At 56.9% G+C, this 27229-nt stretch overlaps 1 protein-coding gene across 1 annotated transcript in view; it reads right to left on the bottom strand.

Annotated features, from left to right (window-relative positions):
• LOC105870175 (cadherin-23) overlaps window positions 1-27229 on the bottom strand; it is a 298328-nt gene that overhangs the window by 230303 nt on the left and 40796 nt on the right. Inside the window, exons 2-3 of the mRNA XM_012762567.2 lie at window positions 25925-25996; window positions 19789-19866 (exon numbers count right to left, since the gene is read on the bottom strand). Coding sequence (XP_012618021.2) covers window positions 19789-19866; window positions 25925-25991 — 145 coding nt within the window. The 5' untranslated portion in view covers window positions 25992-25996. The remainder of the gene's footprint in view (window positions 1-19788; window positions 19867-25924; window positions 25997-27229) is intronic.

The following is a 27229-nucleotide window of genomic DNA, read 5'->3' as shown; positions in this document are numbered from 1 at the left end:
TTGCTTTAACTTGCAGTGTGGCCTGGGGTGCCACACACCTCAGTTTGCTCATCTGCAAAGTGGGGATAATGATATCAGCCAAGGCACACAGTGCTGTTGAGGTACCAGACACTATTCTAAGCCTTTTACTAAGCTAAGTTCCCACAGGCCAGCCCTGCGCAGTGGATATTATCATCCTCCCCACTTCATGGATGAGGAAGCCCAAGCACAGAGAGGTTAAGTCACTTGCCTAAGGTCACGCAGTTGGTAGGTGGCAGAGTCAGACTTCAAAACCCCAGCAGTGGCCGGGCGCGGTGGCTCACACCTGTAATCCTAGCTCTCTGGGAGGCCGAGGCGGGCAGATTTCTCGAGGTCAGGAATTCGAAACCAGCCTGAGCAAGAGCGAGCCCCCGTCTCTACTATAAATAGAAAGAGATTAATTGGCCAACTAATATATCTAGAAAAAAAAATTAGCCGGGCATGGTGGCACATGCCTGTAGTCCCAGCTACTCGGGAGGCTGAGGCACGAGGATCACTTGAGCCCAGGAGTTTGAGGTTGCTGTGAGCTAGACTGACGCCACAGCACTCACTCTAGCCTGGGCAACAAAGCGAGACTCTGTCTCAAAAAAAAAAAAACAAAAAACAAAAAAACCAAACAAAAAAACCCCAGCAGTCAGCTCCTGTGCTTGTAATCTCTGCTCTTACCCGCTGCAATGCACCACCTCCCCGCCCAGCCTCACGGGCTCGCGGTACTGGGGACGCACTAGAGGTGGGCGTCGGTGGTTCTCAAAATGGGGTCCCCAACTCGCAGCATCAGTATTACCTAGAGCTTCTTAGAAATGCAGACTCTCAGGCCCCACCTCACACTTGCCGAACCAGAAACTCTGGGGACGGGGCCCAGCAACTTGTTTCAGTAAGCATTCCAGAAAATTCTGATGCACGCTAAAATATGAGAACCACCGGCAGACGCTATCCACCTACAAAATGTTCTTGTGCGAGTTCACGTGTTTACGTCTGTACACGTCACACGCTGAACTCAGGTGGGTGTTCCCAGCAGCCCAGGTCCAGGTGACCCTCCACTCTCCGGCTCTGGGACTCCAAAGGGGCCCAAGAGCCATTCTGCCTTGTGCCCAGCCCTCCTCACAGCTCCTCCCACCATCCTCCACAGAGAAACACCTTTGGCTCCACAAAGAAAACAGAGGCAATGTCCTTTAAGTAATGACAACCCCGAGCAGAGCACATCCCTCCCTGCAGGGCTCACAAGCTGTCCTTTTGCTCTCCCCAGATGCCAGCCTCGTAATGAACAGCAGCCTCCAAGGCAGTCTGCACCCCCGTGGGTGTACACACACACACACACACACACACACACACACACACCCTGCTCATGCTGCCTCGTCAATGGGCGGGCATGTTCCAGTGGGTCACTACAAATGTACAGAAGAAGCCAAGTATGAAAAAAAGGTGAAGCCACACTTACTTGGTGAAACACACGCCATGCAAGGTGACAGGTGCGTTCACAAGCATCGCCCCACAGACACATCAGCACACACACACGTGTGCATGGACACACTCATGTGCACACACACGAGCATGTGTGTTCACACACATGTGCGGGAACAAGCATGTTGGCAGGCACACACATGTGAGCTGGGACACACTCTCATATGTATGTGTGCACACTCATACACATGGGCAGGGACCCACACACGTGGGCTGATACACACACATGTGAAGAGACACTCTTCATGTGCATGCACACACATGGACAGGGACACGCTTCACCTGCTCACACACACACACACACACACGCACACACGCGCGCGCGCACACAGGCAGGCTGCTGCCCCTGCAGGAGGCGGACCTGGGTGGGGGCGGGAAGCACAGTCCCCCTTGCCCTCCCGAGCATCCTGCCCCTCTCGGACTCCGTCCCAGGTGTGGCGCAAGAGCTGACCGGCAAAGGTGAGGTGGCGGGTGACGCGCAGGCTCTTCCAAGACATCACCTCTGAACATCCCACTCCTCCCACCTGGAGGAAAATTATGACTTTCTAGGGAGGATTTTTTTTCTTTCTTTCTTGTGTTTTCTTCCTCTCCCCTCGCTCAGGGCCCGGCACTAATTTATGACTATTTTCCCAACTCCACTGAAGTAAGAGGGTAATGGCTTTCAGCCGTTTGCTTTCTCTCTCCTGTCATTCACCGCCGGCTACCTGACAGGACTGCAGACAATGTTCCAATCACAGGGGCTGTTTTTTTTTTTTTCCCAGGGAAGCGAAAAATTCATAGTGGCTATGGGGAGAGTTATTTCATTCCCAGATGGAATGACCTCCGATAAACAGCTGTAAAAATTCCCAGCCAGCACGGCTGCCTCTGGCCGAGGGGTGGGCACAGCGCCCCTGAGCTGGCCCGGCTGGGGGTCGGGGGGAGCCGGGTGGCACTGCATGGCCCAGGGCCCTTAGTTTCTATTCCCCATGCAACTCCAGCTCTTGACCTTGGGTAGGTCACACTGCCCCTTTGCACCGCACGTGCCTCGTGGCTACCTAGAGAGAATGTTCTTTGTCCTCAGGGGCAGGGGATGACAGCCAGGCATGGGGACAGGGCTTGAGGGCCCACGCATTCCCTCGGGGGCTGCCTGTCCCCTGCTGAGTGACTCTGGCCAGGCTGCTGACTGAGGAACAGACACGCTCCAGACCAGCGCTGTGCAGCGGGGTGTGCTGCCATGATGGAAACATTCCCCACCCACGCTGTCAACACTGCAGCCGCCCAACACATGTGGCTATGGAACACTTGCAATGCGGCCAGTGTGAATGACACAGTGCATTTTACGTTTTTATTTAATTGTAATTAATTTGCATTCAAATAGCCACATGTAGCTAGTGGCTACCATATTGGAGGGTGCAGCCCTCTACTCTTCCATAGCTTGAAGTATCTCATGCTGGAAGAAATGAAGCTATGGTCATCTTGCCCTCAACCTGGGCTGCTGAGAGGACTGACTGAGATAATGCACATGAAGTCTTGGCCCCCAGATATTGGCCTTCCATAAATGACAGCTCTTGTTAACTCTATAGACAGTCAGAAGGACAGGAGACAAGGGGATTTGAATTCAGGAGTGTCACAGTGTAAGGGGACTTTGCGTGACTTACGTTGCTGTCATTAGTGTTCAGTTTAACTGGTAAGGAGATCTAGCTGCCACCAGTAAGTGGCACATGGCAACACATGACCCGGGCCCACAGCCAATCATCCACAAGTGGGCCTGACATCCTGCACTACCATCCCCTCCACTCCCCTCGCCCCAAACTCCATGCACTCAGCATCACCCAGAACCGTGCAGGCGAGTCACTGGCCCAGGCTCTAGCACAGTGGGGCTGAGCGGAATTGCTTCTGGATGGGACAAGTCCTCACCACAGATAACTGGCGGGTCCAGGAAATGCAGCAGGACTGGTGGGGGAGCGACCATCTGACCATCGTCTAGGTCCCTGCAGGTAGGGACACACAGGCAGGCTGCCCTGGATTTTGGTCTTGGCTCCACTGTTAACTGGTTCTATGACCACCACCAAGTTCGTTGCTCTTTCGAAGTCTCAGTTTCCTCATCTGCCATATGGAGACATGAATACCTACCTTATGGGTTGTTATAAAGATTTGATGCCATAATGTGTATAAAGTACCCTGCACCTTGTAGGTGCTCAATAAACAGAAGCTTTATTACTACTGTCATTACTGTTATTAGCTGGTAGCAGAACACTTTGGTAAAGAGGATGGGTGCTGGTGTCAAAAGGCCTGAGTTCAAATCCCAGCTTCACCCCCACTCACCAGCTGCATGACCTTAGGCAAGTCATTTCACCTCTATTTGCCTCAGTTTCCCCCTCTATAAAATGGAAATGATAATAATTGTTATCATTTATAATAATTGAAGAACAACCTTCCTCATAGGGTTGTCATAAGGATTAAAAGAACTCATAGCAGTTACTAACAAAGAGACAAAGTCTTGCTCTGTCTCCCAGGCTGGAGTGCAGTGGTGCAATCATAGCTCACAGCCACCTCAAACTCTTGGGCTCAAGCAATCGATCCTCCTATCTCAGCCTCCTGAGTAGCTGGGACTATAGGTGCATGTCACCACACTTGGCTAATTTTTTAAATTGTTAGTAGAGACGGGAGTCTCACTATATTGCCCAGGCTGGTCTCAAACTCCTGGACTCAAGCGATCCTCCCCACTTGGCCTCCCAAAGTGCTGGGATTACTTTACAGGTGTGAGCCACCTCGCCCGGTCAAAATGAAAATATTCTAATGAGGACTCCAAACATAGGCTAATAGGTAAAAAACAAAAAAATCTCTACGCCTTCCTTAAAAAGACATGGCCAATGTAAGAAGCCCCAGTAGGCCAGGGTTTTGATCTGTTGAGGGCAGGACACTGTCCCAACCAAAGGAGGGACAGACTGACAAATTCCGCAGACAAACTTCAGGCAAAACAGGTGAAGTTCTAAAATGAAGACACCTTTGACACCTGGGTCCTGGCTCTCGGACACCTGGAACTTCACACCTACTGATGCCAGTAACAAGAGAGTCACTGTCCTAATTTACAGATGAGAGAACTCTGCCAGGAGAGCTGGCCGGTAAGAGAATACTAACTTTCCCCACCGCCATTCAGCCATCCCCACTGCCCTCCCCTCTCCCCCCTCCCCCTGGGACCCAGGGGGGATGCTGAGAACGGAGCCTCCCCGAGGGGAGGAATGACAGGGGACAAGGGTGGCTCCGAACTCATTCCTTGTTATTCTTTTACTAGGCAGAGGACTGGAGAGAAAATAACTGGATTTCGGGAAAGGAAAAGGCAACACTTCTTGGCAGCTAGGTGAGGTCAGGCTGGGAGTTACCGGCCTTGACAGTGTGCCAGGCTCTGTGTTGGGCATATGTCACATGTCATATGTCATCTCACCGAACAAGGGCACCGTGTTGGAGCAGGGACAAGCGCCCTAGGGGCTCCCGGGCAGCCTGTCCTCTCAATATGGCCCTTGATCTAATTTCAGAACGTGGCTCTTTATTGCTACTTCTCAAATAGACTCAGATATTTATATTTTTGGAGCTAGGAAGCAGTGCCAGTTTTCTCATTGATATGTTTCTAGTCAACCAAGTAGATAATCTAAGTCGTGAAAATGTGCATGTCCCCCCGTGGCATGCGATGAAGCTATTTTCATTTAGATGGTTGGGAACTGCAGCTGGCAAGTGTTTTCATTTTCCTGAATTGGCCTTTAGACAAAAGAAGAGCTTGTCCACCTTGGCTCCCAGGCTCTCTGAGGTCAGAGGCCCGGCCCAGAGGACACTCCCCACTTGCGTCTTCTGGTCTCCTGTGTCCTAAGAGGGAGGGAGGGAGTGGGTTGGACTTAGGGCTATCAACATCTGTATAGCCTTTGGGGGCAGGCGAGGGTTGCCAGGTGGAACAGGAGTGACCGTCCCAGCCACTGAGCACCCGGTGGGGGCCAGACTTTGTGCTCACCACATTTGTTATTTCACTAAACAATCATAACAGCTCTGCAAAGTACATTCGACTGGCCCCATTGTACAGATAAGAAAACTGAGGCTCAGAGAGAGGACAGAAGTGCCAGAGGTCTCTGTGTGCATAGGGGCAGAGCCAGGACTCAGAGCGCTTTCCTCCCGGGCATATGGCCTCCCGTACCACACTGTCAATGCTGCCCTGAGAGCTCGTGACCCACGGCCGGGCTGTTGACTCTGTGAGGACAGTGGGTGCACTGGCTTCAGAAGCCACACTCCTCCTCCTTGTCCCTGAAACCCCCGCTTGCACAGCTCCGGCAGGACCCCTCTGAAGCAGGTGGCAGGGGCGCCTGAAGAGGGAAGCAGTTCCCTTCTCCTTAATTGACTGTAAATTGCTCCAGAGCTTTTAATGAAGGCCGTCAGGAGCAATTATGTCCGCTGCTGCGCGGCCACTCTGTGTAAACACCAAAGGCGGGGCTGGGGCACGCCGTGCTGTGCCGGGCATCTCAGCCGCTCCGTGCCTGCCCCCACCCGCACGGCCCCCTCTCAATTCACACATCTGTTACCAATGACAAGCTCCCGCTGGGCTGTGGAAACACACGTGAGTCACAGGCGGGGCACCTGCAAAACCACCGGCAGCGCCAGGTCCCAGGAAGCCCAGTGCGATGCCCAAAGAGCGGACGCTGCCAGGCCTGCAGAACTGACCGGGCCTGGGCGGTGGAGGAGCCAATCCCGGGGGCGGGGAAGCAGCGTGGCCAGGGCAGCGGTGTCCAGTGGGGTCCCCAGACCAGCGCCAGCAGCATTCCCTGAGAACTTGCTGGAAATGCAAATTCTTGGGCTCCACCTGGGAACTACTGAATATCGGGGGTTTCCACACTCAGGGGGTGTGGCTGGCAATCAGGGTTGTAACGAGCCTTCCAGGGGATTCTGGAGGGTCCTGGAGTTAGAGAACTGCGTGCTGGTGGACAGAAAAGAGCGGGATGGGAGAGGCTTGTTATCCTCAGTTTATAAGATGGAGAAACTGAGGCCTGGAGAGCTGGGGCAGCTTACCCAGGGCACAGCGAGGGGAATGGAGCCAGTACTGCAGACACAAGCCCAGGGTCTAGACCACTGGGTTTAAAGCCTGGGGCTGACGTGTGACGAGCTCTCCAACTCTGGACAAGTCACCACTTCCCCCATTACGCAGCCGCGACAGGGGCTTCCGCGCTGTGCTGAGGGTCGGATCGGGGCGAGGGAAACACAGTGCAGGGCTGCAAGCCGCTGTCAGCCCAAGTCTCCGCCGTCTCCCGCTGTCCTGCGGTGTGACGGGGCACAGAGATGAGCAAGGGTCAGGAGGAGACGCAGTCTGTGTTAAACATGTCAGAAGGCTGGTGCCGCCACCGTGCCACCCCCAGGGACCCCCCAGGGCAACAACTGTTCGTTACCGGGCCGCACTGTGGGGAGGGCCCTGCTGCCCCTAGCGTGTGTCCCCTGCCATTCCCTCTTCCGGACGCCTCTCCCCGGAAAAGCCTTCTCCCGCCTGCAGCTGTCACAGCCCAGGATGAGTGTGCTCATGGGCCGGACAGACATGTAAGTCAGCACACGCAGAACTAGGGCCCGCCGTGTGCCACCCCCGTGCCAGGGCCCCGGGGCTCTCTGAGGAAGGAGGCCGGCATGCACGCGCCAGGCGAGCCCACCTAACAAGGCTTGCAGACCTGGGCCCTGCCCTGGAAGAATTCACAATTTGGTCTATTCGTGTCTCCACCCCGTCTGTCCCCTAGAATACAATAGGGCTGCAGGGGTGGCAGGAGCAGGGACTGATTAGGACAAGCTACAGGGGTGACCAGGGTTAAGTTGAGCTGCCAGGCCCACAAGACCTCGTGCCCCTGTGTGTCACCTCCCCAAAGAGCCTACTGAGTCCCTGCTCTAGGGATCGATCCTCCCTGACCTCCCAGGGAACATGCCTACCTGCAGAGGCGGTGTCCCTACTGGTGAGGCTGGCGACCCCTGGGGGTGACAGGTGCCAGAACTCAAAGAGATGTGTGCGTAGGCTCCGGCCCACTTACCTGCCCACATAGCATCCCAGCGACCCTCCCAGTGGGCACCGAGGCCCCCACCCCATGTCCCGGGGCGGCACAGGGCGAGAAACGGGGCTGGATGGGCAGGGAGGCGGACGCGGTCAGCACCGTGACGGGGCCAGACGCTGCTTCCTGGCTCCCGGCCGGGGCGCGCAGGCAGCCTGGGCCCCATCAGCACTGCTCGCCAGGGAACGCGCAGACAAACGCCAGCGCCCTGCCCGTCAGGCCTGAGTTATCTACAACATAGGGTTTCTCTGGAGAGCTCATAAAGCAGCCGATGCGGCGAGGCAGGTTCAACACTCAATAATCTCTCCATCGCTCTCCAGTCGGACGCCGGCATATTCATCTTGAATTATCCTTTTCAAAGGCCAAATCAATCCTGGGAAGCGCTGGGGCTCCCGCCGCAGGCTCCTGCTGCCAAGAGAGCCAGGAGAGGAGGGCCCGCGGGCAGCACCGTGACAGCAGGGCCCAGCCTCTCCCTCGCCCAAAGGCCGGGGACCAGACAGGACCACGCACGGAGGCTCTTGCCCCTCTGTCTACTGTGGTATGGAGGCAAGTGAGGAAGATGGTGGGCCAGGACCCTGTACCAGCCCCAGGGCTGGAAGGTCCTCCTCTACGTCCACTCTGATCTGTGCCAAGGAGGGCAGAGCATGGCTTATGGAGGGAAAGAGACGTGGGCTTGAATCCAGCTCAGCGACTTAATGACTTGGAGCCCTGGGCAGGTGACAACCTCTCTAAGCCTCAGTTTCCTCATCTGTAAATTGGGCTTCATAACTACTTCCTTCATAGGGCACTGTCAAGATTACATGGGCAAGGAGGCACAAAGTCCTTAGCACGGCCCCTGGCACACAGGAGGGGACAAGGGCCAAGCCTGCCCTGAGGGTGGGGAGCTACAGAGCTGGTGCTGTAGGGGAAGTTGTGGGTCCAGGGGTCACCCTCTGTCTGCAGAGCCTGGCCCTCCATCGTGTGAAGAGGGACAGACTGACTCCAGGGGGCTCCGGGGCAGACCCGCATGGACGGGCAGCAGCAGCAGGCAGCCAGCCCATGGGCAGGCAGGTGGTGCTCGCTGCCTGGTGGGTACAGGGCTGCCCACCGCCACAAGGGCCAGCCGGCACCTGCACCTCCCGCAGGCAGGCAGCCGTGCCAAGGGGTCCTGGTCAGGCTGGAAGGTGGGACCTGGGGCCTCTTCCAACTGGAGAGTTAAAAATGTGCCTAAAACCACACCAAATATTTATGTGTTGGCACAGTGGGCTTTGGCCACATGGGACATCATTCCTGCCCCCAAGCTGCTTCTCGCCTAGTTGGGAAAAGTCCTAGTAAAAATAAAAATAATAGTTGACATCTATGAGTGCTCACTATGTGCCCAATCACAGTTCTAAACGCCTGCCTTTCATTAGCTTATTCGCTCCTCATTACAACCCTGTGAGCAGGTAACTATGTGATCATTATCCCCGTTTTCCGACTGAGTAAACTGAGGCAGAGAGAGGTGAAGTAGCCTGTGACACAGCCCACCTTTGGTGAAGACACCACGGAGGGCTTCTCGGAAGAGGAGGCACTGACAGACACATTTCTCGATAGGAGCGATGCCCGCCACTGGTGCCGCTCTCGTTTTCAAAGCTCTTTCGTAAGCTCCCCGTGAGGTTGGCCGGGCAAGTAGGATCATCCCCGTTTCCAGAGGAGGAAAACAAGGCTCAGAGAGGCCAAGGGACTTGCCTGTGGCCACACAGCTGATAAGAGGCAGAGCTGGGACCAGAGCCCAGGCCTTGTGCCTCCCTGGCAGTGCTCAGTGTCCAGGACGGACGGAGCGACTTGTCCTGCTCCAGGCTGAGCTGTGGTTGGACAGGCAGGCTCGCAGGTCCCCTGAGGCACGTAAAGAGCCGTCGGGTGAGGGCAGTGATGACAAGTTCAAAGTCGGCCCTGCCTGCCACCGTCTCCTCCGCCAGCTGGAGGGTTTTCGGCTTTTGTAAATTACACCTTCGGCTGGTTCCCCGGGAGCCCAAGTGTTCCGGGTCGGCCGGTGCAAGCTCAGCACACCCGGGTCCCGACAGCACAGCCGAGCCAGGTTCATCTGCCCGCCCCGGCCCCCGCGAAGGGGGTGCCTGCTGCCCGGCCACGCCGCTGGCCACCGGGAAAGGCCACGGACCCAGGAGCAAGAGACCTGACTCATCTCCTACTTTCATCTGTTTTCGCCCAAGTCATTTTTCAGCATTATTTCTTACTCTGCATAGCATGTCCAGCAAGGACATGCATCTTCTCAGTAATGGGGACTCGAGGCCCGGACAGGGAAATTGACTTCCCCAAGCTCACACAGCTGCACGAGGACACAGCCAGGCCGGGGACCCAGGCGCCTAGCCCAGTCATACACCTGTTCCCCCAGACCCAGCTGTACCGGCCGATCTCCCCTCCCCAGGAGCAGCCGCCCCTTAACCCGGCACCTCCCCTGTGTGGACCACTGGCCACTGAGACTGTTTCCTGGGTGACAGACAGAGAAATGACTCTACACAATCCTGAGAGGCAGCACAGCAGGGTAGTAAGAGTATGCATGCTGGAGACTGAACTTGGACTTCAAACCTGACTCTGCTGCTTGTTGGCTGTGGGACCTCAGGCAGCTTGCTCTCTGAGCCGGTAACACAGACTTCCCATCGCAAGCATAAGGATTAAACGAGATCGTGCAGATAACCCAACCAATAAAACACGGGTACTAAATAACCACTATTATTATTATTATTTTTATTTTTAACCACAACAACCTATTTCCGCCATCCAAGACACAGCACAAATGGCTTGCCCCACTGCTGGTCACTCTGTTCCATCACCCTTCTCTGCAATGCCTCCCCTGTGGCTTCATCCTGTCAAAACCCAACCACTCCATGCCACCTCTACTATGAAGACCACTCCATCCTGTGCCCAGAGTGAATTTCTTCCTCGTTGGGGCACTAGCAACACTCTGTACCTCGTGCCTCCCACTTGCCCAGGATGGGCTGGTCATTGAACATTGGTTCTCTTCTCCACTCCAGACAGGAGCTCCACCAAAGCAAAGACAGAATCCCAGAGTTGTGATTAAGCACGCGCAGGCTTCGGGGTCAGGCAGCACTGGGTTCAAGTCCAATTTCCATCCTACACAAGCTGGGTGACCCTGTGCAAGTTACTTAACTTCTCTGAGCCTCTGTTTCCTCATCTGCAAAATGAGGGCTGAAATACCCACTTTTCTCAGTTTGCAATGAGCAATGAAGCAGTGTGCATGAACAGCTGATCTAGACAATAAGAGATAGTTGCTATTTCCCTAGTTATCCTTAATGTGCGTGTCCCTGCCCCACCCCCAGCACAGCGTGGCGCAGGTGTTCAGTGCACGGCACCAACAGCGTGCCCACACAACAGGTGGCACATCACCGTCATCATTAGTGTTACCGTGGCCGCATCCAGCCCATACCCACACCCGTGTGTTGAGGGGCAGTCCACAGCGGGGCTGTCCTGGGCTCCAGATATGCCCAGGCAGGGGCCTCCTAGGAGGGGCTGCAGCCCACGGGACTCCTGGGAGGGCTCTAATGTGTCCCATCACCCCCTTGGAGAAGGGCAGAGAGGAGGCAAGGACACAGAGGTACCCAAGCCCTGCCAGGGGTTTTGCAAGTCATCCCTCCCCCTCACGGAAGGAAGAGCAAAATCCCAGCTCTGTGACAGCACTAGGACCTGAGGGTCCCAGGCCCCTTGGTTCCAGCAACTGATCATCTGGACAGACACTAGATCACCTTCTTCCTCTAAAATTCAGGCCCCCCTGCCAACATCCCCAGGGAGCCTCTGGGCTGCTCTGATCTCCCCTCCTTAAGCACTCGACCCCTAGATCGTGGCAGCTGGGAGGCATCTAGCGCCCCTGCTCTAAACCTCAAGTCCCAAGCTTGAAGCCCACCAACCCAGGACACCGTCGTCCCCAGGCCAGGAGGCACCACGTGACTGCATGGGCAGAGGCCCCTGGAATTCCCTCCGCAGCTGGTGAGGGAGGGTGGGGAAGGCTTCAGTCTGGAGCCCAACAGTGACTTGTCGGGGACATTAGGCAAGCTCCTACACCTCCAGCCTCAGTTTCCCATCTGTAAACTGGGACTGTTTTTCTAGAACAGCAGTCATCAAACTGTCTTCCAGGAGGCCCTGCGAGTTTATCATGGGCCTCTGAAGACCCTGCAGGAAGGGGGGACACAGAGGTGATGGCTACCGGCTGTCACACACACACCCCCACTGTCCGCCCGGATCTCAACTTCCACCAAAGGTGATTGTCCTGCCATAGAATAATATATAACATTCTGTACATGTTCCTTCTCCGTTGCTTTCTGTCTCCTCCCCTCACTAGAATGTCGCTCTGTCAGGTCAGGGATTTTTTGTCTGTGTTGTTCATACTCCCAGTGCCTGGAACAGTATCTGAGGCATAGAAAATACCCAATAAAACATTTGTCAAATGAATAAATGAATATGCGTACATATATGTGTGTCTGTCTGTCTATCTACAGACGTCTGGGCAAGATTACATTTGCCCAAACAGTTCCACAGCTAGAAAAGAAGTTTAAAACTCATCTTGCCGGTGAAATCTGAGTTGGTGAAATCTGAGTAAGCTCTGTCATTACTAGTGTTGCACCAATGTTATTTTCCTGGTTTCCATAATTGTATTATGGTTATGCAAGACATGAACACTATGGGAAGCTGGGTGAAGGGTATATATGGGACTCTTTGTGCTATTTTTTTTGCAACTCTTCTGTAAGTCTAAAATTGTTTCAAAAGAAAAAATTTTAAAAATAAATAAAAATTAAACCCACTGGTCTAAACCAGTGTTCCTTGAAGCACGGTGGGATCTACTCATGATATTTGAGATGGTCTGAGGGTATGAAGAAGACTTATGTTAATCTTAAAAAAGCTATGTATTTGTTTTAATACGTGTTAAGAAAACAGCATCTCAGCCCTGGGATTTCATGCTGATGGCACAAAGCGGACATCTGTCTCTCTACGGAGGTGCTGTCCAGTCCCGCCCCTCCTGTGTGTGGAGACTGTCCCATTGGGCGTAGCTGGGAGACCCTCACTACGCCCCACACCCTGGCAGACTGAGCCCAGACACGTGCCATGGGCTCAGCCAACTGGACATCGCTGTCCAGGCCATGAGAGGCGGAATTCATTCATGATAATAGCAGTGACCAGCTGGCCAGATGGTCTGGCCAATTTACAGGCTAGGTCCTTTAGCTGTTGTCAATTCTGAGAGCTCCCGGCAAGCCTTCCCCCAGAACGGACGGCCAGAGGTGCTCTCTCCAGCAGGCAACAAAGAAGCTCGTCTGATACATTCGTCTCCCTTCAAAAACATGTTCACAGGAGTTTAAAAGCAAGTGAACAAGTTTAAATTGCAGCTTCCACTTGCAAGCACTTGCTGTGTTGCCAGCCATGTAGCAGTCACGCAAATCCAAAGAGGTAAACTTCGTATTAGTATCCCCGTTTTGCAGGTCAGGGAAGTGAGACACACGGCTAGAGACAGACCTGGGATTCACATCCAGGCCGTCTGGGCCTCGCTTTCTGCATCTGCAAAGTGGGAGTGTTGGGCTGAAACAGCGGTTATCGAAAAGAAGTCCCAGGGGTCCATCACCAGCCCTCTGCGGATCCTTCAGGTGGAAGATAAAAAGGAAGGTGCTGGATGTAGGCTGTTACCCCCTCCACCGTCTGCCTCTGACCTTAACTCCAGCCACAGGTGATTACTTCTCCTTGGCACTTACTGCTGTCTCACACACCCCGTGTGTTTTTGTGTCACTGTAACCCACCAGGCTACACCGCCTCTGTACCGATGGTCAGCAGCAAAGCCCAAACCACGCAGGCGGTGCACACCCAGCTAATGTCTGGGACCCCCTGCACCCCTCACATCCACGTCCCTCTAGTCCTACAATCCCCGCTGCGTTGCCACCAGCCTTTGCCAAAGGACTGCCCTGGGGCACCATGACCCCCTCTCGCCCGCATCAGTCCTAAGGAACCTTCTGGTTAAGAGTAAAATGATTCTCACACTGTCGTTTTCCCCCTCTCCCAAGAGATAGTTTCTTCTCCTTAAGAAGAGAAGAAGAGGAGGCTTCCAGGAGGAGCGACTGCTCCTTCCAGAGCGCCAGGTGCCGAAACCAGTCCTAGAAAAGGCCCCCGCCCCTCCTGGACTCCGCTCTCACCGGGCATGTGGGTGGCCGTCCCTGAGCGCGGGCTGCCCACACAGCTGCCATCCCTGTCTCCCTCGCGGCGGGGGTGGCCCTGCAGAGAGCCGTGGGCCCGCGTCTGCATAGACCACTGCCGCGGGGTCAGCCCACCTGAAAATTGCTCTCCCTGGGTCCAGACGAAACAGCTGGGCATTGATGGAGTTTACGGAGAAATTAATCAGCGCAGACTGGCGGCGGTGCCAGGCGCTGCCTGGGCCCGATCCATCCTAATGAATCCCGAGCTCCCACCTTAATGGCTCCTGACAAGACTAATTTACTCCTGTGGGTGATTAGCACGGGCACTGTCACCTTAATTGTGGCTCAGATGCTTTGGGGGTGCTGGGGTCATGCCTGGGGAAGTCGGCTCCGCGTGCACCAACCTTGGTGACAGACGGAAGGACAGGGAGCCGAGGGGAGGGGCATCTGCAAGGCACTCAACACCCACCCATTCATCCACTCACCCGCTCGCCCACCAAGCAGCTGCCGAGCCTGGCACTGTGCGTGGCACCCTCTGTGCCCGCTCAGCTCGCCCGGCTGTGGAAGGGAGACAATGCCACCTCCCTAGGACAGTGGCTGCGAGGTCCACAGGGGCCCATGCATTCAAAATGCTTAACAGAGGCCCTGGCAGGAGGCTGGCTGTCCATAGACGATAGCTCATATTACCGCTCTGGAATCCGATATCATTCATAAATACTAAAACGATAATTAGTTGTAATGTCGATATTAATAAAATTAGTAAGTGAAAGTTAATTGACCAATGGGGAGTCACACACAAATAACCACGACAGAACGTGCTGAGCGACTTCACGGATGCAAAGACAAAGCCGGCAGGAGAATTGGGGAGTGGAGGCCACGGAGGCCTCTCAGAGCAGGTGACTTCTGAGCTGCTCCTAGGAAGACGCGCAGGAATGTCTGGGAAGGGACCGGCCTGGGAAGGGAAAGGGCGCTGGCCGAGGGAACAGCATGGGCAAAGGCACAGCGTGAGAGGGCGGGAGGGGTCAGGCGCTGGCCGGTCAGCACGTCTGGAGAGCGGAGCGCCTGCTGGGAGTCAAGTGACAAGCTGCAATAAGGAGGTCATACCTTGCTGTAGGTACTCCGGCGGCTTCTGGCTGGGGGCGATTAGAAGTGTGGGGGACCCTGCGGCCCACCAGAGCCCGAGGCATGAGAGTAGCGGCCAAGGTCACTGGGCTTGATACCCACCAAACCAAACCCCTCTGGTCTCCTTTGATCAGCTCAGTGTCTCCAAGCCAGGCTTCATGCTGCCACTTCTGTGTCCCTCCCAGGGCCCAGGTTCCCCAAGGATCCCCAGCAAATATGCCACATGCAGCTCAGGCAGGCAGCTGGGACGATAAAAGCAGGACCCCTGGCACGGCACAGGCCTCGCCATTCACACACACAGGCACGCACAGCGTCTGTGCCATCTGCAGGGAAGTGCTCTCCTGGGCCCATTCCTTGGGCAGCCATCCCCATCGTCACCGACACCACACTCCCGTCTCGCCCTGGGGAGGGGCGCCTGGCCCGAGGCTCCAGGAGGGATGGCGAGCCGGCACGGAGCCTTGGAAGATTCCCCCACGTGCGCACCGAGTCCAGACACTCCCTCCTTCCCTCTGGCACCCCAAGTTCCACACACATGCCAGGCACAGGGACAGGCCCTAGGGACGCAGCGATGGCCAGGCACAGGGGGGTGATAACAGCATCACCATGGGGACTAACATCGAGGACGCCTAGGCACCGGAGAAGGCAAAGGGAGCAGCATTTACCCCTGCCTGGGCAGCACCAGGAAGGCCACCCAGAGGTGGTGGCGCCTGAGGAAACCTGGCTGGCGAGTGGAGGTCCATCACGTCCCAGCAGCAGGACGGAACTGCACAGGCTGCGAGGCAGGGACGCCCTCTCACACTTAAGGAGCTGCAAGGAGACCCGTGTGGACGGAGTGGGGCAAGCGAGGGGCTAGCGGGCAGGGGTGAGGTCTAAGAGCAGCAGGGGCGGGATGCAAACAGCCACCGGCAGTGCCACTCAGGAGTGCTGGCTTCTACCCTGCCCAGGTGGAGGGGCTGGAGCAAACTGCGAGCAGGAACCCTCCCCTCACCGCCCCCCCGCCCCGGAAGGCCGCGATGAGGAAGGGCAGGGCAGCATCAGGGCAACCACGGAGAAATGAGCAAGCTGCTGGGATAATTCGGGCTTGGACCACGGCGGTAGGACAGGGAGGAGTGAGAAGATTCCAGAACGATTCTGAAGGTGGAGCCAACAGGATTTCCTGATGGACGGACGTGAGGTCAGGGAGAACGAGAGGCATCCGGGATGGGCCCGAGCCTTTGACCTGAGCAACCAGAAGAAGGGAGCACGGCCAGGATAGGAGAGGCCGGCAGGGAGGAGGGTGTTCAGGGAGACAGGAGTTCACCAGAGCAGCAGCCCAGGCAGGAAACAATAAAGCCAGGAGTTGTCGGCATGCAGGTGGCATCTAAGCCATGGGGCTAGATGCGACCACCAGAGCTGAATCCCTGGGACCTCCAATGCTAAGAGGCGGGGGAGGTGTGGAGGAACCAGCAAAGCGGCTGAGACGGGGACAGTGGTGTCCCGGAGGAGAAAAAGATCAACCGCTGGAAGGCCACAGGTCTGGGGAGGGACAATGGGATTTAGCGACACAGAGGTCATTGGTGATGCCAACACGAGCCATGCTGGTGCAGGGTCTGGAGCAGAGTCACAGGGTGGGCAGGAGACGGCACCCCAGCAGCCCCTGTCCTCATCCTCAAGGAGCCCTGTGGCCATTCACTGCTGGTAGCCTGGGCCACGGTGCGGGTGCTGCCAACCAGCATGACCAGGGACTGGGCCATCGGTCTGCCCCGTGCTGCCCTGCACTGCCCAGGCTCTGCTGCCAAGCACTGACGTTCACGACTGGCACAGGACACGCAGGGACAGGGGCCCTGTCTGGGGAAGCGGGGTGATGTCCACAGCCCGGGAGAAGGCAGAGCTACTTAATGACTTCATTCAGCTTCTGTCTTCTCCGGCTGGGAGACGGTCTTCAACAAACAACATCGCACAGAGGGAGCTGGAGCCCAAGAGAGGTGAGGAGACAGTCATGGGACATGCAGCCACTGCAAGGGATGCCAGGTGGCCACGCTGTGCCCTCCCGTTCGCCCCCAAGCCACTGGCCCCTGGCTGAGAATTGAGGCAAGAGCAGAAAAAGTGGAAAGGCCCAGAAGGTTGGGGTGGGTACCAGTCCCAATCCTTAACCCAGGAGAGCACATTCACCGGAACTATGGACAGAGAGAGCCTCCAATTCCTTCAACTCTGCCTCCAATTCTTAAACAGAATTTTAAAAATGAATTAATACATAAAAACACTCAGGACACTGCTTTGAACATTCAATAAATGCTGTTGTTACAATAATACACATTATAGGTATGGTATATCATATGTATTATTTTTATTGTTCTGTAAGGCTCCAACCGTGAGAATTAGACCCAGTGGGCAGTTCCAGGGAGGCAGGTTTCCACACTAATATTAGGAAGAATGTTTTATTCCTGCAACTGTCCCACAGCCCAGAAGTGAGCTGCCTGTCAGATCACGAGCTCCCCGTCGCTGGGTGTCCAAGCAGCAGCTGGATAATGAGCCCTGGCGCTGGACGTCTGAGACATCAGCCCTCCCCCTCTCCCTGCAGGCTAGTGGGAGGCCGGCCCCCCAGGAGCCTGCCACGTCCGCGAGAATCCGCGTCCACCCTCTGAGTGGTCCAGGGCCACGTGGGTGCAGCACCCAGAGGACGGCTCTGGGCCTGTCTCATCAAAGGTGCCCAGACCAAAGCCCACCAGGCCCATCTTTCCGATGCCCTCTCACTGGCGAGATGGGGAGGTAAACACCCAGAGAGGTGCAGTGCTGTGCCCAGGGTCACACAGCCGTGCTGCCCCATCCTGGTGTAATAGAAGAGAGCAGGCTGCACGGGTGCTGGACCGGCTCCGCACTCACCCCCCCCCCCCAGGCAGATGAGTACAGTTGTCTTCCAGCTCACTGAGCCCCTCTCAATCCTACAGGGCCCCCTGGAGCCAGGGATCAATCCCCACCGCACTAGACAGACGCCCCCGCTGTGACTGCCAAGTGGAGCCTTAACAGCGCTCAGTCCTGGGAGTTGCTCCCGGAGGCCGATCGATGCAGCGTTTGCAAAAGACAATGAGGAGCCAGAGCCAAAGGCAACGGAGCAGGGCCTGCTGGCGGCTGACTGGGTGGGCGTCCAGCCTGACCCGCCGTGCCAGCACTGGCCGAGCTGTGTCTGCTCCTCCCAGCCCACCTATCTCCCTCCCTGCACCACAGGCCTCCGGGGACCCCACACTCAGGGCTGAGCATGAGATCTCAGGTCGGGGACAGAACCTGCAGCACCTTGAGAGGGGCCCTCGCCTCCCCCAGCCTGCACCAGGGCCAGTTAGTGGCTGGCTGTGCCTGTGCCTCAGTGGCCCTCCTGCTCCAAATACATTCCCTCTGCCACAAAGGAGTCTCCCAAAGAATGAAGTTATTAACATGACACCAACGGCGATAAGCTCTGCTAATGGCGCACTCATTTGCCTATACACACGTACTGGGTGCCCGCTCTGCCGGCTCTGCGCCCGCCCCATGCCGGGTCTGGGTGGGCAGGGAGCCACAGATGAATTCCACCGAAAGAGCACAGCTGTGTCACAAGTCCAGTAGCCCACAAACATACCCAGACCCAGTACAGAGGGGAGCATGCAGCTCAGCAGGGTCCCCAAGGGACCTTCAGGTACACTCTCCACCTCCAGGGGCTCGAGCTCACCTTTGGAGGGGCATCCTACACAGGCAGGCACCTCTTTCCCATATAGCCCCTCAGCACCCACATCCCCAGACCCCAACCAAAGTCCAGCCCTGCAATGCTGATCTGTTGCCAAAAGCACAGCCACTTTCCACCGAGGGCCCCCAAAGACCCCAGAAACAAAGTGCTGCTGGGCCACAGGGACAACCCCCACAATAGTGAGACCACGCCCACTGCACCCAGCAACCCCCTGCACAAAGCATCCATCAGAGTGAAAGGGGCTGCTCACACCCCCACAAGCACCAGGAGATAGTCTGGGTCCCCTAAGGTGCCCCCCTTCAGCAGAGACCTTCTTTGAAGAATTGTGCACGCCCTCCACCACGCGCCTGCACTTGGTTTTATGTGAAGGAGTGTTTTAAATGACTTCATAGGTAAATATCTTAATCCCTCTCCCCACTGCAAGCCATCCCATCTCATTTTCAAGCACAAATGATGCTCCAAAAGCATGTACCACACTGAGCCCTGATGTGCACAGCCCCTGCCTCTGTCCCCGCAGGGCAGGCAGACCCAAGTGCAAGAAGCCCCAGAGGACAGCCACTTTCCCTAGTGACATCCGGGAGAATAGGAGGACAAGGAGGGCTGTCAGTGGAAGGGGGCGGGCCCCCTGCATGCTCACAGGGGCCCTCCCACCAGCACAGCTGCAGGCGGGTGCCTACAATTCACTCCCCCTTCCTGAGAGGCCTCTGGGTCCCCAGAGCCGAGCTAGTGCCATGGGGTCCTTCGGCTCACCGGGCCTCCTCTCTGCAGATCTCCAGTGGCAGGTGTAGCAGCCAGGCCCTCGGCAGGACCACCCTGGCGCTCGGCTGGGTGACGGGGCAACTCCAGCCGAGCACTAGGATGCTCGTCATCACCTCCTAAATGGCAACTTTTTTCCCAATGGCAAAACCAGGCATACTCAACGCCGAAAATTTAGCAATCACAGAAAAGCACAAAAAGCCACAAAATAAACTCTACAATAGCTGCAGTCTTCAAATATCCGCAAAGGCTTCCAGTGGAAGAGGAATCCAATCTAGCGCCAGCCGTGGAAGTCAAGCCCCTGGGGCTCACTGTGCTCAACCGCTGGACGTTCAGAACTCCCCTGTGTTGGGGTGGGCCGCACAGGAAGTACTGAGTGTCCCGTCCCCAGAGGGACCCCAGATGAACGCCGTGGAAGAGATTTCAATAACAGGTGGAAGATGGTCTCAACCTCTCAGACCCCCTTCACTTGCAGGAAGGGAGGCCACCCCATGCCACCCGGCACGCCCACCAGCCGGCGCCCACTCACCCACGGGCGTGTCCTCGCTGATCAGCAGGTATGTGTCAAAGAAGTGGTTGGTGAAGAAGGGCAGCCGGTTCACCTGGCCTGGAAGTCAGAGGACAAGAGCGTCAGCCACGCACCCCCACAACAGCTTCACGTGCTCTGTAAGGTCACTTCCCCGCACCCCGAAGGCCACTGTCCTGCCTCGAGGCACATGGCAGAGAATGCCAGAGGGCAGTGGGCAGGCAGCAGTCAGGTGGCGTGGCCAGCGAGGCCCCCAGCCACGTGCCCAGACAGCAGTCCACGCGGGCAGTGCTCTGAGTGCAAACTACACACAGCATTTCAAACACTTTGTGCAAAGAAAAATTAGTGTAAAATAGCTCGTTAATCGTTTATATTGATTACATGTTGAAGTGATACTATTTTGGATATACTGGATCAAGTCAAGTATATTATTAAAATACATTTCACCTGGTTTTTTTTTTTTTTTTTTTTTTTTTACTTTTCTAATGTGGCTCCCAGAAAAATTAAAATTACACATATGGCTTATGCTGTGTTTCTTTATCTTATCTTTTCTTTTTTTTGTTGTTTCTTGAGACATCCATTTATTTTCTGAATAATAACTTGCCAAAAGGAAAAGGAAAGTACAAATGTATGCAACGTGATGCAATAAAAATACAATTAGTCCTGGCACAGAAGTTTCTGTTTAGTTATGACCATATCAAGTCTATCGTCCGAGCTGGAGCGCAGTGGTGTTATCATAGCTCACTGCAACCTCAAACTCCTCGCTCAAGTGATCCTCCTGCCTCAGCCTCCCGAGTAGCTGGGACTACAGGCATGCGCCACCATGCCCGGCTAATTTTTTTTTTTTTTTGGTAGATATGGAGTCTTGCTATGTTGCCCAGGCTGGTCTAGAACTTGTAGCCTCACATAATGTTCCCACCTTGGCCTCCCAAGGTGCTGTGGTTATAGATGTGAGCCACTGCGCCCAGCCCTGTGCTGTATTGGCTCTAGATAGAACATGAGCTCTGCTAGGACAAGGGCTTGGTTGTCCATGGTGGCCCCGTGCCCAGCACAGGCCCTGGCACTAGAAGGCCCACAATACACTCGTTACGTGAAAGAACGGCCGGCTGATCCCACAGAACTTGTGATAATAGCAGTGACAATAACAGCTGCTATCTATGGGCCCCCTTCTCTGTACCAGCTGCCTAGACCACCTCACTCAGTCCTGACGGGAAGGCAGGTGCTGTCACCTCCCCATCCCACCAGGGAAAAGGAGGACTTCAAGGGACAAGTAAGTTGCCTCACTCACTTGCTCACACAGCTGGCCAGCGGCACGGGCCCAGACCCCAAACTTGTTCTGTTAACTGTATGCCACGCCGGTGGCCTTGGAGAGGGGGCTGGCTGTGGCAGGGGTCAGGGTGATGCCCGCATGGCTGAGCAGCCCCCACGCCACAGTTCTCCCCACAAAGCTTCCCCCAGGCCGGCTCTGCCTGCCCCCACGCTCCTCCGGGGCCTTCTGCAGGCCAGTGAGGGTGCGGCCCCTGCAGTCCCTGCCCACGGGGAGGGAGTTGGTCTGGCTCCCAGTGGGGCCCACAGTGTGCAGCACTTGCCATGAGGGCTCCTGCTGGGCCCGCCAGGGTCCCTGAGGGTGGGCCAGGCAGGGGGCAGCTCCCTTCCCTGGCTTCTGCTCTCCGGGGCTCCCTTAGCACTTCTCTCTCAGCACTTGCGCCAGGAGGCTCGGATCAGGGTGGGGCACTTCCTCCTCCAGCCCCAGATGCCTCCTACTGGGGCCAGGCGGAGCTAGGAGACTCTGGCATCTTTTCTCTCTGCCCCAACCCGCTCAGGCAGCCAAGCCGATGCCATTTCTGGTCCCTCATCCTGGCCTCGCTCTCTCTCTTCCTGGCCAGGGCTGCTGACCCATCACTTGTCAAACTCCTATTCATCCTTCAAATCTCCTTGTAGATGTCCTTTCCTCCAGGAAGCCCTCCCTGACCACCACAAATACCCATGTGCACCTGCACACACACCTCCACCCTCTCATGCCAAGAACACAACAGCCTCAGAAAGAGGCTGCCGGCCGAGGGCCTCGCCTGTTTGGAGACCTCCCTGTGCCTCTTTTAGCCCCTTGATCATCTCATGTCTCAGTTTACCCAGGTGTAAAACAGGAATAATAATAATAGGACTTCCTTCGTGGCTAACCTGAGGATTAAGTGAGATTACACATATAAAGCGCTCAGCACCGGGCCCCTGGCGCACACCCAAGCGCTCGACAAATCGTAGCTATTATTAACACTGGTATTAATAAAGGCGCCGCCCTCACAGCCAAAGGGGAAGGTTTCTGATCCCTGTTGGGGACCTTGGGCTCCGTCTCCAGAAAAGCAGGAAGCTGTGGAGCAGGGTACAGGTGCCCAGAGAAGTCAGCAGCAGGCTGGGCTGCTGGGGGTGGGAAACCAGTGACAAAAAAAAAAAAAAAACTGCCTGCAGTGGCATCACTCAGTTTTAGATTTTATTTTATGGGACCTGCCGATAATCAGCCGCCGAGAGCCGTGCACGGGCAGCTGGGCAGAGACATGCGTCGCCTGCCACATACCAAGCAGGACTGCGTCCCCAGAGCAGGCCCGCCGCCCTCGAAGCCGGCGGCCACCTGGGACTGGGAGGGACAGACAGGTGACTGCTTCTCTCAGCAACCACTCTTAAAGCAGGACAGCTGCGTGCTCCTGAGACCTCCCAGGAAGTGGGGGCATGAGCAGATGCAGAAGGGACAGTGACAGTGGCTGGTTTCTGGGGGAGGAGACTCCCAGCTTCCCGAGCCCATGGTCACCCCCTCTGTCCTAGCACACACAGCTCACCCCGCCACAGGTCTGCAGCACCAGGCTCTGCCCCAGCCCTCCCCCCGCCCGCCCGGACACCCACAAAGATAGACAGGCAGTGGGCTGCCAGCTTTCGCCATTTCCAACACCCTGCAGGCCCGAGGGGAGAAGGGAGAGGGGGAGGCTCAGAGAGGGTGTACACTTGAGCCACTGCAGCCCAGGGACAAGGATTTCCACACACCGGGCAAGGAAGGGACAAAGGCTTGGCGTGGGGTGCAGGGGACCTGACTCGGAACCCCCAGGCATGGGGGAGCACAAACTTTACTCAGAACCAGGGGCTGGGGGTTCTGCTGAGGGCCTGAAGAACACTGGATTTGAGCCGGGCTAGGCTGAATCCAAGCCCAGGCCTGCCCCACCAGGCCGGGCATGGCGATGTGGGCAGAGGGCACAAGTGGCTCACGCTGAGACCCACACTGGGGAGAAGGTCAGAGTCCTCCCTGTACCGACCTCTCCTCCAAGGCAAGGAAGGAGCACTGGACGGGGGCACAGGGACGCTTTCAAGGAGTCAGCGGGCTTGCATGCTCTGCCACTCGCTGCTGGGGACCCTGGGGCAGATCCCTCTACCTCTCTGGCCCTGTTTCCCAGCCTCAGGACAGAGACAAAAAGCCCTGCCCTGCAGCCCAAGCTGCCTCCCTGCCAGAGGCATCCCATGCACCGTGGTCACTGCTGTGGTGGCTCTGGGTGGCCAACAGGAGCCGCAGGGACATGCTGGCGTCAGGTGGGGAAGCTGGGCAGCCCCACAGTCAGGGGTCCCTCATGCCCAGCGCCCGGGACCACCCATCTGACCCGGCAGGATGGTCCCTGGCCGGCCAGGCCAGGATGGGGAGGGCGGGCCTGCTCGGGCCTTAGCCTCCTGCCTCCCCAGCAAGCCCACAGATGAAGAATGACACGTGCCCAGAGCACACGGAGGCCAGAGGGGAGAGGGCGGGGGAAGGGCAGGAGGCTTTGCAGGGAGGTGACAGACTGACAAGGGGTTTTGACATTGGGTGGGTTTCCCTGAGCCCGACCCGTCTCTGATTGCGGGGATGGGAGGAGAGTCCAGCGGGGAGACAGGGCCAGGTAGGAACAAAGTGGGGGACAAGGGAAGGGCTAGGTCAGGGGCAGGTGTCCAGAGGGCGGCATGGGAAGGTGGTGTTGTCAACCACTCACCCGCCAGTCCCTGCGGTCAGCCACTGCCCCACCATGCTAAAGCAACAGCACTGGCCACTTCGGATGGGGACCAGGGAGAGGTGACTGTGCCCAGCAAGGAGAGAGGGGAGGACCCTCGAATGCATGGCAAAGCAGGCTAGCCCACTGCAGACGGATCACCCGTGTTTTGCCACAAAATTGCTGGGTGGCCCTGGGCAACTTGCTTAGCTTGTCCGTTTCTGTGCCCCATTTTGCTCCCCCTGGAGAAAGATCACTGCTGATATAAAAGAGCTAACACTTACCAAGCACCTACAAGGTGCCAGGCACGATTCTAAGTGCTTAACGTACATATTAATTCATTTAACCGTTTTGACACCCCAAGAAGGAAAGTCTATTATTGTTCCTATTTTAGAAATAAGGACCAGGCAGGGAATATAAATGAGGGAGATGCTGGGTGGGTGGGGACGACTGAACCAGAGAGGTCAGGACACTTGCCCAAGGGAGCCCCCTGGAAGAAGGGGGACCAGAACCCGGAGGCTGGGTCTGCACCCCTCTCTTAGGCCCGCATTGAATGCCTGATCCACGTTTCACCTGGAGAGCTAAGGGGGAGACTGCTGTGTCCCGCCGAGCAAGGCAGCCAAGGCCTTAGCGTCTGCTGTTTTTCTACATATGTATTGCATGTTAACAGAGTGGGGGGAGGCATGAGCGTCCAAGGTCACAGGGTCCCCGGGAAGGCTGAGGAAAGTGCAGTGACTTCTGCTGTCCAGCAAACCCAGAGAGCAGAGCCGCCCCTCCCCGGCCTATGTGGGAAGCCTCATTCAGGGGCAGGTGTGGGGTGGCATCCTGACTACAGCCCCCGAGGAGGATCAGAGACTCCTGCATGCTACAGCCTCGGGACAGCTGCTCCTCCAGGGTTCAGTTCCTCCTCTGGGAAAACGTGCCAGGAGTTGAGAAAGAGTCTGAGACTCCTTCCCATTCTGCCTCTGAGACTCTTTGAGACTGTGCTGTGCTCCTGGGCTGCCTGGATGGGAGTGAGCTTCCTGTCACGGGAGGCATTCAAGTAGGGATCTCTCCAAAAATGGAGGCAAGGAGAGGAGACCTTCAGGAGACTCAGGCTGCAGGATGCCAGAGATACTATCACAAGCACAAGGCTGCAGCTTCCTCCAGAGATTCCAGCTGGCTCCCTGGAGCGGGAGAAGGCGCTGGCCCCCCACAGGAATGCGTTTGCCTGTGTCGTCAGGCACGCCAGGCCCACAGCTCTTCCCCAGAGCCTCCCTGGCCCTGGGGGACACCATGCCAGGCACGCCTGCTGTCCTGGCCTCCCTCGGCACAGCCCAGAGCTGCTCTACTCCCCACGACCCGCAGTCTAGGGCCAAGAGACAGGCAAATGCCAGGCCTTTCCTGGCCTCCTCCGTGGGCCCCAGAGCTGGCACTCTGGGCTGGCTGCTGTGAGGCCAGGGGAGGGGGCTGGTCCCCTGCAGAGAGGAAGGCTCCTGGCTGCCGCCACTTTGCCCACGATGAGCTTCCACCAGGATGCCCTTCCTCCCTCTCCCCTAATCTGCAACTACTCCTCAGGTCGGTCGTCCAAGCCCGGGTCAAAGTCTCACCCTTCTGGCCGGGTTCCTCCTGTCCCCGCAGCCCAATTACTCTTTTCTTCTGAAGGACACCTCTGGAGCCACGGCCCCCTCCATTCCCACTCTTACAGCAAATCCTGGCTGTGCCCCCCTCCCCCGGCCTCTAAACTCCTTGAGAACGAGCCATTTCCTACAGCCCCCGGGGCTGGGCACAGGAGGCACACCCAGCGCCACACAGTAGGCGCTCAGGAGACAGCTGTGAAACCGAACAGAACGGTGGCCGGTCCCTCACTCCAGGAGGAGGGCAGGTCACGGTCACGTGTGCTCCCTCCCTTAGAACCCAGGTGTTTGTCAAGGCTCCTCCCATCGCTGCCCTGCGCCTAGGCCTGGGGACAGCTGGTATTTTCAGCCCTGTGAGAGCTGCAGAAGGCGACCGAGGCCCCTAGAGAGAAGTGTGAGCCTCTGCCACACAGCAAGGCAGGACTCCGGAGTCCCGGGGCACAGCTGAACTCTGGCCCCGATGCCCTCCAGCCTGGCCTCCCGTGCAGGGGCTGGCTGCCCGGCAGAGGAGCGGAGGGGAGGACTTACCCCAGCATCCGGAGATCAGCACAAAAAGCCAGACCACGTGGCAGCTGGTGGCAACGTGGCACCTCATGGCTCCTGCAGAGACAAGGAGAAGAGAGTAAGAAGCCTCCTCTGTGGGGGGCTGCTCTTCAGCCCCTCCGGCACCCCCACCCCAGCCCTGCAGCCCCAGGGAGAACAGGGCCAGGAAGGAGGAGACGGAATCAATTCAAACGGGGGAGGGGAGGGGACACGGCAAAGAAGAGATGGTCTGTATCATTTGGTTTTGTCATCGTCCAATCCTGGGTATGAGTAACCGGGCAGGGGGCGGGGCCCACAGGGACATCTTGGCCCTGGCAGGGACCGGCCACCGTGTTTGGGGGACTCTGTCTGCAAAGCTCAGCGGCAGGCATGGAGCGTGCACTGGTGACAAATTCCAGGCTCAGTGGATGGAGGGAGGGGCTGCTGCCTGCAGCCCCCAGGAACAGATACGCCAAGAGTGACAGAGCCTGGTTAGCCTGGGGACACATCAAGGAGACCGGTGCTGACAGGAAGACAGGGGTCTGAGAGTGGGCTGGCAAGTCCAACACGCCCACCACGATGTGCCCAATGAGCATATCTTTCCCTGTGCTTTCTAAATATCCACCATATTATCCTACAACCTTGGAGATGAAAGGAGGCAGCAGGTCATGGTATCCAAAGAGGCACAGAGAGGGGAGGTGACCTGCCCAGGACCGCACAGCATCTGTGGGAGGCTGAAGCTGAATCTTGGAGCCACGAGCTAAACTCTACAGAGAGCTGGGGCCCAGATGATGGAGACTCTGCAAGGCCAGGTCCCATCTCTAAGGGTGGCAGGGAGGTGGACTGCTCTCTCCCGCCATGGCAGCAGCCCGTCCGGCCCCATTACAGCAGGGCCATGGTCTTCTGGCTCCTTCTTGCTCCTCCAGCAGCTCAGAGCAGGCCTCCCTAGAGCCCAGCAGTGAGCCGGGGGCCTCACTCACCAGCGGGGAAGCCCAGCCCCCCACAGAACTGTCAGCCCTGCGATCGCAGGACAAGCCCACACACACACCCCTCCAGGGAGCAAGTGAGCACCGTGTGCATCTGGCCTGGGGGTGCTCACTCCCTGGTTCAAACGGTGGCATCTGGAGGCTTAGAGCACGTGCATGATTTGCTCAGAGATCCCCGCGGCGAGTGGCGGCGGCACCTGGAGCCAGGTTGATGTACCACCTCCCTGTCAATGAGCCACCAGGAAGGACATGGGGAGGTGGGTGGGACTGGAAGAAAGGACGTTTGGGAGAGACTTGCACGGCTCTGCAAGATCTGGGTCTCAGA

The sequence above is a fragment of the Microcebus murinus genome, chromosome 14, assembly GCF_040939455.1.
Source record: "Microcebus murinus isolate Inina chromosome 14, M.murinus_Inina_mat1.0, whole genome shotgun sequence".
NCBI classification, from domain to species: Eukaryota; Metazoa; Chordata; class Mammalia; order Primates; family Cheirogaleidae; genus Microcebus; species Microcebus murinus.
Note: the sequence above shows the minus strand (reverse complement) of the source record. Positions and strands in the feature narration are given on the sequence as shown.